The 12,103-nt window shown below is 38.9% G+C and overlaps 1 protein-coding gene across 9 annotated transcripts in view; it reads right to left on the bottom strand.

Annotated features, from left to right (window-relative positions):
• Positions 1 to 1,660: 1,660 nt before the first annotated feature.
• Positions 1,661 to 12,103, bottom strand: part of LOC101100417 (zinc finger protein 260) — a 30,392-nt gene continuing 19,949 nt past the window's right edge. For 8 of the 9 annotated variants that reach the window (XM_045040953.1, XM_019814116.3, XM_045040951.1 and 5 more), the window contains one exon: positions 1,661 to 5,513. In XM_045040953.1, coding sequence (XP_044896888.1) covers positions 3,268 to 5,513 — 2,246 coding nt within the window. In that variant the 3' untranslated portion in view covers positions 1,661 to 3,267. The remainder of the gene's footprint in view (positions 5,514 to 12,103) is intronic. The other variant, XM_023240339.2, reaches the window with a different exon arrangement.

Here is a 12,103-nt window from a genome sequence, read left to right as displayed (position 1 = left end):
CAAATGAAAAGCACAGAGAAATTCCACTAGGCACATGAAAATGGCTACAGTCAAAAGTCACGGTACCAAAGTACTGGCAAAAATGTGAATAACTGCGACTCTCACACAAGGATGACGGAAATGCAAAACGTAACAAGCACTTCAGACAAGTCAGACATTACATATACTAACCTACAAACCCAGAAATTTTACTCCTCAATATTTACCCAAGAGAAATAAAAACACGCCTACATTAAAATGCACAAGAAGTTCACTGCAGCTATGTTCTTAATAATCAAAAACTGGAAACAGAATGGATAAAGAAGCTGTAATATATGCATACAATAAAATACAACTTTGCAATAAAAACGAATGTGTGACTGATACGTGCTAAAACATGGATGCATCTCAAAATCATGCAGAATAAAAGACAGATGAGCAAGAGGACATCTTGTATAGATCCATTTACGTGAAATGATATTAAGAACATCAATCTAACCTAGTGACAGAAAGCAGATCACTGGTTGCCAGGGGCCAGGAGGGAGGAGGAAGTCCCAGGAGTGGCTGGGAAGGGGAAGGAGAAACCCTCCTGGTGATGAGGGTGTTGTCTCTCTTAACTGTGGAAGTAATACGTGTGAGTATACTCTTACTAAAATTCAAGTAGGAGGTGACAGGGTGGTTCAGTTGGTTAAGCGTCCAAATTCAGCTCAGGTCATGATCTCGCAGTTCGTGGGTTCAAGCCCCACGTCCGGCTCTGTGCTGACAGTTTGGAGCCTGGAGCCTGTTTCAGATTCTGTGTCTGCCTCTGTCTCTGCCCCTCCACCACTTGTGCTCTCTCTTTCAAAAATAAATAAATATTTTTAAAAAATGTTTAAACAGATCTTTCTTAAAAATATATATATCCTCACAAAAAAAAACTAAAAAAAAATATATATATATCCTCAAAAAACTAAAAATAGAACTACCCTATGACCCAGCAACTGCACTACTAAGGCATTTATCCACGGGATACAGGTGTGCTGTTTCGAAGGGTCACATGCACCCCAATGTCTATAGCAGCACTATCAACAATAGCCAAAGTATGGAAAGAGCCCAAATGTCCCTTGATGGATGAATGGATAAAGAAGATGTAGTATGTATATATACAATGGAGTATTACTCGGCAATCAAAAAGAATGAAATCTTGCCATTGCACTACATGGATGGAACTGGAGGGTATTATGCTAAGTGAAATTAGTCAGAGAAAGACAAATATCATATGACTTCACTCATACGAGAACTTTAAGAGACAAAACAGATGAACATAAGGGAAGGGAAACAAAAATAATATAAAAACTGGGAGGGGGACAAAACAGAAGAGACTCATAAGTATGGAGAACAAAGAGGGTTATGGGAGAGGTTGTCAGAGGGGGGATGGGCTAAATGGGTAAGGGGCACTAAGGAATCTACTCCTGAAATCATTGGTGCACTATATGCTAACTAATTTGGATGTAAATTTACACACACACACACACACACACACACATATAATAAAACTCAAGTTGGATACTTAAATAGGGTATATTTAACCATATTTAAATGACTGCCCAGAGTTGATTTTTTTTAATTTTGAAACATTATTGTTTTAATAATGAAACTCGTAAAATTTTGAAAATCACAGACAGGAAAATAGACATTATTGTTACAGTTACATAATCATATATTATGCTTTATTAAAACAAATCAACTAAAGCATATGTATAAATATCAAAACCATACATCTGAAGACAAAAACAAGTTACAAAACACGTGTTCCCACCGATACCCTAGCGAATCAATCACACACACACACACACACACACACACACACACACACAAACATACATGAAAATATTATTGTAAAAGTAATGAGACATGGATCAAAAGTAAATCGAGAAAAGTGCTGAAGGTGGAAAAAGTTATAGGGTATGGGATAGTTTTGAGGACGGTATGCAGAGAATTCAACTATTCTCATAGTACATTACTTCCAACCTGCATCAGGCACACAGGCACACAATGGTTATGCTATTGCTCATAATTTGACACACATAGGAAATATGTCAAGTTTCTCCCCCCTGGAGAGACAGGCTATAATTGGGTCAACAGGCTTGAATTCAAGCAACAAAGCTAAGATGCTCTTCCTGTAAATTTGAACTGGGGCACAAAGGTCATATGCACCAGAGTACTACAGAGTATACACTCAATGTTATTTCTGGTTCCAGAACCTACGAAGAGGAAGCAGACACATCCTTCAGACTACCCCTGGCTGGTGGCGGTGTACATTCTGGGCTGGGCTAGTCCACAGTGGGAACCCCTATAGTAGATCCCAGGAGGAACCAGACAATCACACATTATTTGCAGAGGTAACAGCATAGTTGGGGGGCGGACTAATCAAAAACATACGATGGCTCATGATAGGGAATGTCACGGGTGACACGTGTTTCTCCAAAAGTGAAATCAGAGACTGAGAAGATTATTCTGTTTATTTGTTCTTTTCAAAAAGCTTCACGTTGCATGGTTAGTATTTTTATAAATGTCTACCATCAGCTTTATTTCTATTAAAGAATTTTGAGATCAGAGAAAAGCATAACTTTAGGGATAAGAGATCTAAAGGAAAATTTCTGTCCATATTTCCTAAAGACATACTTCCTTCAATACAATCTTCAGATATAATAAAGTCTGAATTTTGTTAAAGCCTGTACGTTCACAACACGTTTAGGACTTCCTCTCACCATCAATTGTGTTGCTCGACAAAAGGCATTTCTGATAAAGTTGCTCAACTATGTTTGCTGCATTCTTTGTGTATCCCCCCTATTACTCCTCTGACCTACAAATGAGCACAACTTGTGGACAAAGGTCTCAAAAAAAATGTAAGATGCTGACAGTTTTTCCCAAATGTGGTCTGATTATTAATGGCCAAATTCTGGAAAAACATTTTCATATCTCTGATTGACAGGATTACCTCCTATGTAAATTCTTGGTTTAATAAGCTCTAATTCATAATAAAATAATCCCCCATACTCCCTACACGTATTAGTAGGCTTTCTTCCACGTGCAGCCACTTTTAGTTGTCTTATTTACATCAGATTTTCAAACATTCATCAAATTCAGAGTGTTTTCCCCTAGGAGTATTCTCGTTTGCTCTGGAAGATGACTTCTGGTAAGAGATTTGCCATTCTTTACATTCTTTGAGTCACGTCCTTTGTAAATTTTCCATGGTATTTTGAGGTATGACTCACGAGAGAAAGATTCCTCTCACCGCTATATTTACTAGTTTTCTTCCTCTGTGTGTAACCTTGGATGTGCTGTGATAACTGATTTCTTGGCAGTTACCTCGCACTCAATACATTCATAGGGTTTCTCTCTTACGTGTCTTCTCTGATGTACTTTAAGGCCTGAGTTGCAACTGAAGGTTTTCCCACAATGCTTACACTCATAGGGTTTCTCTCCTGTGTGTGTTCTCTGATGCTTAGTGAGATCTGACTTATGATAGAAGGACTTCCCACATTCGTTACACTTATAAGGTTTCTCCCCTGTGTGTATCCTCTGATGGACGGTGAGAACGGATTTCTCTGAAAATGATTTCCCACACTCGTTACATTCATAGGGCTTCTCACCTGTGTGAGTTCTCTGATGTGATCTGAGGACTGAACCGCAAGTGAAAGTCTTCCCACACTGATTACAGTGATAGGATTTCTCCCCTCTGTGTGTTCTCTTATGTACTGTATAGTCTGACTTAAGGTAGAAAGTTTTCCCACATTTCTTGCACACATAGGGTTTCTCCCCTGTATGACTTCTCTGGTGTACTGTAAGGTATGAATTCCTAGAGAAGAATTTCCCACATTCCTTACATTCATAGGGTTTCTCACCTGTGTGAGTCCTGTGGTGTTTAGTGAGGTCCGATTTATTGTAGAAGGTTTTCCCACATTCATTACACTTGTAAGGTTTCTCGCCTGTGTGTATCCTCTGATGTACTGTGAGAACTGATTTCTCAGAAAAGGATTTCCCACACTCGTTACATTCATAGGGTTTCTCCTTTGTGTGAGTTCTCTGATGAACTTTTAGGCCCGAGTTACGACTAAAGGTTTTCCCGCACTGATTACATCCATAGGGTTTTCCCCCTATGTGAGTTTTCTCATGTTTCGTGACATCTGACTTGTGACAGAAGGTTTTCCCACAGAGCTCACATTCGTAGGGCTTCTCCCCTGTGTGCGTTCTCAGATGTACTGTAAGGTACGAGTTTCTGGAGAAGAATTTCCCACACTGATTACACTCATAGGGTTTGTCGCCTGTGTGTGTTTTCTGATGTATTGTGAGGACTGAGTTGCTTATGAAGGTTTTTCCACATTGGTTACATTCATAGGGCTTCTCCCCTGTATGAATCCTCTGGTGTACCGTGAGATAGGACTTATGGTAGAAACACTTCCCACATTCCTTACATTCATAGGGCTTCTCTCCTGTGTGAGTCCTCTGATGAATTATGAGGTGTGAACTCCTAGAGAAGCATTTCCCACAGGCCTTACATTCGTAGGGTTTCTCTCCTGTGTGGATTCTCTGATGTAAAGTGAGGAGGGATTTCCGAGAGAAGCATTTCCCACATTCCTTACATTCGTATGGTTTCTCTCTTGGATGTATTTTCTGGTGTTTGGTGAGTTTTGACTTTTTGCAGAATGCTTTTCCACATTCGTTACATTCATGGACTTTGTCTCCTACGTGTGTTCTCGGAGTTATATTAAGAACGGACTTCTCCCAGTAAGGTTCTCCCAAGTTGTTATATTCAAATACTCTATCTCCTGTGTCAGGGAAGTCTGATCTCCTATTGAAACTAACCACTCTATCAATGTACTCATAACCCTTCACCTTTAAATGAACTCTAGGTTTCAAGAGGGAGGACTTCTCAAATGTTTTACCGTATTCATTAAACTCATGAAGATTTTCCATTCTTTGTGCTATCTTACAGACCACGAGGGTTGCATTATTACAGAACGTTTTATCAGATTCATTATGTTCACGAGGACTCTCTCCTATACAAGATTGGTTATATGGGACAAGTGCCTTCTCATGGAACTCCTTCCCGTATCCCTCATATTCCTTATTCCTTTGAATTAAGCATTGTTGTACATTTTTAATTTTCTGATATGGAATGAAATTTTCATTACGACTTACATATTTTTGATTTTGAATGAATTCACAAGGTTTCTCCCCCATTTGAGTTTTTTCAGGGTTACTATGAAGGAACAATTTCCCACATGGATTGAGGTCATCAGCCTTCTTACTTAAATAGTTTTTCTTATTAATAATTAATTCTGAAATACATTTCAAATTCATACCACATGAGTCACATTTACAGGGTATTTTTATGGAAGGAATGCTGTCTGTGCTGAAATTAAAAATGTTTCCTAATACATTACCTCTGTGTACAGTCAGTGTTTTGTTGTTGATAAATGGAGACTGCCAGAAATGTCTGTGCTGGATTTCTTGATTCTGTTCTAGTTGGTTATCAACTTTGCAGACTTCTAGAAATGAAGGAAAAAAACAAAACAAAACAACCACAACAATCATAAGTAACGAATCTTATGGTAATTATGATGAAATTACACTTACAAACAAATGCCTTTTTACACAGTTGACTTAGTTTTATGAAATAAGACAGATCCAAATAGTCGTGTTGCCCCATCCTTTTGTATCAGAAGAAATAAACCCTGACAGGGTGGAAAAAGGGGGATAGAAACTTATAACAAACACAACTATATTTGGCAATTTACAAATATGTACTTCACGACTTCATATACACAGTAGAAATAAATATAAAGCACGGTGAAGAAAAGGAAACAGTCATTGAAAAAAAAGGGAGCTGATCTAGGAATGGGAAATACAGAGAACTAGAGAGGCCCTAAAGAAGTAGATGAGAATGCCCTAAAGAGGTACCAGAGGGATGATCTGATATTCTGAAGGATCAGACTTTAGGTAATTTTCTTCCCATCCTTACATTGTGCACCTAAATTCTATGGTTTACATGTTTCCAGTTTCATCCCCTTCTTTTTAAAATTACCTCTGTTTTGGGGTGCCTGGGTGGCTCAGTCAGTTAAATGTCTGACTCCTGGTTTCAGCTCAAGTCATGATCTCACAGTTCGTGAGTTCAAGCCCCACATCAGGCTCTGTGCTGACAGCGTGGAGCCTGCCTGGGATTCCCTCTCTCCATCCCTCTCTTTCTGCCCTTCCTCCAGTCTCTCTCTCAAAATAAATAAACTTAAAAAAATTTTTTTTTAATTATGTCTATTTTGTTACACGTTAACTTATTATACTGTCAATGCCAAATTAAATCCCCAAAACACCGATTTCTTTGTGCTTATGAAAGGACTCCTGTAACGTAGCTTCTAAGTTTCCCTCCAGTCATGTTACTTACAAATGTCGACCAGGAAATATGAAATCAGATGAGAAAGAAGGCTGAAATGACCAAATCCATCAACTGTATACAGCTGTGGTATATTCAGCTTAGTCTCAGGGTTTGTTCAAAAGGGAACTTCTGCTATCACCAGATGCTAGTTTTCCCCCATTTTAAACATGCTCTGATATAATAGTAATAATTTTTTCTTGACACTCAGATCTCCACCTTTCTTGGTTTTATTCATAACCATGGAAGACCTGACCTAAAACACTAAAAGATATTTATATTTATTTACCCTAAGAATTCTCAGCCATACTTCACATTACCTTCTTGCTTAATACATACAGTAAAACCTATTCACAGCCCATTGTCTCCAAGTGCCATCACAGCAAACAGACTGCAGTTATAATTCCGGGGGGGGGGGGGGGGGGGAGACTTTTTATCAACAATATACATAATTAGTTGTTGTTCAACTAATCACTTCACAAGTCCACAATAAATGTCTTCTTTCTAGAAATGCCAGACTATTAATTTGCCAAAACTTGTTCAACCAAGACTTTTCACTCAGCAAGCTTACATTCCCACTTTGGACTTGCTCACAACTTCATTCTTCAGGAAAATGACATGTCTCATAACTCATGTCTTCACAAACTTCTCTACAATTTCAAGTCCCACATACACTGAAATTTAAAATCAATCACATTCTATACATCTCATTCTATCACAATGTTAGATTATACTCCCTTGAAACATAAACATATCCTGTTAATTGTTGAAATTTAGAATACTCAGTAGTCTTTTTTTCTTTTTCCAACCGCAAACTATGGTATCAGAAGTATTTATATCTGATTTCCTCTAAATTCATCTGAGTGGATTTTGAAAGTAATGGTCCTTAACAAGTGGTGTGCTTTCCAAAACAAAGATCAAGTTTGTTCTTGATCAAATTTATAATTTTGGACGAGAATCTACAGGTTTATAACCCAACATGTGGGTTTAGAAATTAATTTCTCATAGTATTTTCTGAATGAATGTATATAGGCTCTCTCACTCAAGAGTCACAGTTAATGAATTAAGTAATGATCCAATATCTACTCTATGTTATATAACAAAAAAAAGTATGCTCTCAGAAAAAATTATAATCCAGATAATAGCTTCATTCAAAATCCATACACCATCAGGAACCAGGTTCTATAGCAGATAATGTAAACCAAAGCAATGAAGGAACATTTTACATTACAAAAGGTGTGGAAAGCTAAGTGTAACCTTAAAATTCATGACAATGATATTCACAACAGGAACAGTAACAGACCGTTTCCGTGAGCCAGGTACTGTTCCATGTACTCTTCATGTATTAATTCACAAGAATTAGCAAATACATTAGAAATGAAATGTGGCATTGTAGGGCAGGAAAGCATATCTGGGGGTAAAACTCAGGAAGAAGGATTAAATGGGAGTTTAGCACCAGTTCTGTGCCACACAGATGAGATGTAGCCACATTTAAGGGTCATTAAATGAGGAAAACTTAAATTTGCTATATTACATATTGGGGAAAATATAACTCAGGATATTAACATGATAAATCAGATGCTTTGTGGGGCAAAGTCTAATTTCATTTAGGAATTAGACCATCAAAGAGTAAAACAGTATGCCCAAGTGTTTTGGGGAATGTCAGTGCAAAATGAGAATATAAAATAATTTGCAAAGTTTACAAAATAACAACAATACTGATCTAACATTAGGAAGGAAGGAAGAAGGCAGAAAAATAAAATACTATGACGGTCAGTTGTAACAGAAGACTCAGAGAATGTAACAAATCAAGTGGGGAAAATCTATGATTTGTAAATGCTAATTGTAATATTAGGTCTTGCCACACTGAAAGGATCAGGATATCCTACCCAGGACGTCCTACACACAGGCAAGTAGAACGCTGAATGTTGAGTGGGCAAAAGATGAAGATAGAAATATGGACTTCTCAGGATAAATGAAAACCGGGTATCTTAGCCATAGGAAGGTATTACCCTATTCTGAAGATCCAATTTGACAATATGTCTTTTAACAGATAAATTTAGTCGGATCGATGGTGATTATCGAAATGTTGCAAAGTCCTCTCTTGCATTTTACTTGGTACTTTACATTGGCTACAGTTATCCATTCTATTGATTCTCCTTTCCTTTTTGGGCTAATTTTGTATCTTTCCTACTGTTTCTTCTTTACAACTTTGAAAGTTACACACACTGGTTTCTCAGCTTTAGGTGGCTTTCTGTTAATCTTACCATAAATACTTAACTTAAAATCTGAAGTAATTCAAAATCTTGAACCTCTTTTTCTTTTTTTTTTTTTTTTAATTTTTTTTTTCAACGTTTATCTATCTTTGGGGACAGAGAGAGACAGAGCATGAACGGGGGAGGGGCAGAGAGAGAGGGAGACACAGAATCAGAAACAGGCTCCAGGCTCTGAGCCATCAGCCCAGAGCCTGACGCGGGGCTCAAACTCACGGACCGCGAGATCGTGACCTGGCTGAAGTCGGACACTTAACCGACTGCACCACCCAGGCGCCCCTAACCTCTTTTTCTGAATAAAAGGAGTATCAAACTCAATTTGACCACCTCTCACCTCATTTATATGTAGTTTTTATATGTTTTGCAGATCATAGTATCTTTTTTAATCCCACACATTAGATATCTTCATCATTTTACACACATTATTGTTCAGATTTACCTGGATGTTTTCTAATTTCCTATCACTAACTGCTCTTTCTCTCATCTCCAGCATCCTTTTGAGGATCATATTCTCTTTTCTAGTAGTATCTCCATTAGAATTTTACAACGAAATTACACAATAAAAGGTACGGCTTCTATCGTTTATTTCAGGATCAACCCAAGTTGTACAATATGCTCCGACAAGAACTCTCCCGTTGACTAATAAACCTTAGTTAGGCTCCACTGAGCCCTGTTCTCAACTAGGCCTTTCCATGTTTATCCATGCTGAATTCGGTTCTAGCAAGAGTCCTTTTAAGTCAGTCTAGTGGGAAGCCCCTCACCCTTGATATCTGATCAAGTTCCTTATTCCCTGCCCTTGATGTGCCTGGTCTGCATTTAGCAAGAATCCCCCTACCCCTGATGTCCCTCTTAGTACTGTTCTATCCAGTGATCCCCCCAGATTGTTGGCTATAAGTCCCTAGCTGCCTTAGCAGTATTTGGAGTTGAGCTCAGTTTTACTGAAGCTTCTCACTTACTATTCCCATAGCTATTGAATAAAATCTGTATCTATCACCTTTAGCTGGAGTCTGGCTTTATTCCTCTTTGAAACAGCATCAGCTCAGTCAACTGCCGCAAGAGGAACAGGAGCAGAGAGGTAAACCCTCTGTGACACAGGCTTGGAAGGGCGGCTGAAAATGCAGCACAGACACTGATGAAATTCTCCTGACACAGGACACTCAAGGACTATGGAACACAATCAAATACAGGCACACATAAGTAACTGCAGTCCCTGCCAAAAATAAAGGATGAAATACATCAAACCACAAATTTAAGAAACAGAAAGCAGAGGCACCTGGGGGGCTCAGTCAGTTGAGCATCTGACTCTTTGGCTCAAGTCATGATCTCATAGTTCGCGAGTTTGAGCCCCACATCGGGCTCTGTGCTGACGCGCAGAGCCTGCTTTGGATTCTCTCTCTCCCTCTCTCTCTGCCCCTCCCCCACTCGTGCTTTCTCTAAAAATAAACAAACTTAAAAAAAAAAAAGAAAAAGGAAACTGAGAAAACAGCAAGGAATACCCAGAAAACCTCAAAAATCAAATCAAAGCTAAACAGCTGAAAACCAAAATGAAAAGAAAATCTTGAAGGCAACAAAACAGAATATTAAAGAACAGAAGAACAAACACTTGAAAATCACAAGAGGAGGGACATTAAGCCAGAAGAAAATGAAGTGAATCTTTCAAGTATGTACAGAAATGAGTGTCAACGCAGAATTTTGTATCTAGAGAAAACATGTTTCATAAATGAAGAGGAAGTAAAGGCTCTTTGGACAAATAAAAGTGGAGAGAATTCACTGCCAACACATCCATGTTGTAAGAAATACTAAAAGGAGTATTAGAAAGAGTAAGCTGCACAAAGAAATACAGTGCTAATGGTTTAAAAAAAGGAAGTAAATAAAAGATGCCTTGTGGGGTTTGAAGTAAAATATCACATAGAATGGGAGGAACAGACGTATATTGACATAAGATTGCAAAGCTACATGTAAACTAGTATGTCATTTGAAATCAGACTGATAAATTAAAGATGTTGTATTCCATAGGGCAAACACTTAAATGTTTGAAATATTCTTATTAAAAAATAGAGGTTTTCACACTAGGTAAAATAGACCCAACCATACGGGTCTTTGAATGCTATTGATAGAAAATCCACTCTAAATATAAATAGGCTAAAAGTTAAAAGATGGAGGGGTACCTGGGTGGCTCAGTTGGTTAAGCCTCCAACTCTTGATTTCAGCTCAGGTCAAGACATCATGGTTTGGGAGTTCAAGCCCAGAGTTGGGCTCTGAGCTGGCAGTGTGGAGCCTGCCTGGGATTCTCTCCCTCCCTTTCTCTCTGCCCCTCCCCCGCTTGTGCTCTCACCCTCAAAATAAATAAATCAACTTAACAACAAAAAAAGTAAAAAGATGGAAAAAGATACACATGGAAACGTTAATTAAAAGAAAGGTGAAGGTACTATGTATGCATCTTTCTTTTTTTGCCTCTAGCATTCTGACTAAAAACTGAGGGTTCCTGTGACTAGCCAGCCCAACTCAGATTTGATAATTTGCTAGAACAACTCACAGAACTCAGAAAACAATTTACTTATTTATTACTAGTTTATTATAAAGGATTCAACTCCGGAACAGCCAGAAGGAAAACACACATTGGCAAGGGTTTGAGACGTGAGCGGTGTGTGAGCGTGTGGAACTCCGGGCATGCAACTCAACACTCAAACTCTGTTGTTTAAAGTGTTTACAGAAGTGGAGCGCCTGGGTGGCTCAGTCGGTTAAGCGGCCGACTTCAGCTCAGGTCACAATCTCGCGGTCCGTGAGTTCGAGCCCCGCGTCGGGCTCTGGGCTGATGGCTCAGAGCCTGGAGCCTGCTTCCGATTCTGTGTCTCCCTCGCTCTCTGCCCCTCCCCCGTTCATACTCTGTCTCTCTCTGTCTCAAAAATAAATAAAAAACGTTAAAAAAAAATTAAAAAAAAAATAAAATAAAGTGTTTACGGAGGTTTCATTGCCCAGGCTTGAATGATTAAATCACAGGCCACTGGTGGCAGCCAGCCCCTTGCTGAAGCGGTCTAGTGGCCCCCAGCATCCAGTCAGCCCAGTATACCAAAGACCCTCTTTTCATGCCAGAGACCCCAAGGGATTATGGAGCCGTGTGTACAAGGAATCACATATGAAGTTCAAAATTTTGTTATATTCTAGCCTCTGTCACTACCTAAAAACTGCAATAGACCCCCACAGTTCTATCTGAATGAAATTCAAATGTAGCGGCATGACTGAGAACATCAAGATCAAGTTCATGCTGAGGTCTCCAACTTTACTCCATGCTGTTGCTCACTGCACTTGCCACGCCAGAACCACACCAGCCGTCCTGCCGTTGACCCGACAAGTCAAGCGCACTCCCCTCTCTCTCAGAAAATGCTCTTCTCAGGGATCACATGGTTTAGGTCCTTTTCAACTAAAATTTTGAAGAAGC

Source organism: Felis catus, chromosome D2, assembly GCF_018350175.1.
Source record: "Felis catus isolate Fca126 chromosome D2, F.catus_Fca126_mat1.0, whole genome shotgun sequence".
NCBI classification, from domain to species: Eukaryota; Metazoa; Chordata; class Mammalia; order Carnivora; family Felidae; genus Felis; species Felis catus.
This window is presented reverse-complemented; position numbering and strand designations above follow the sequence as displayed.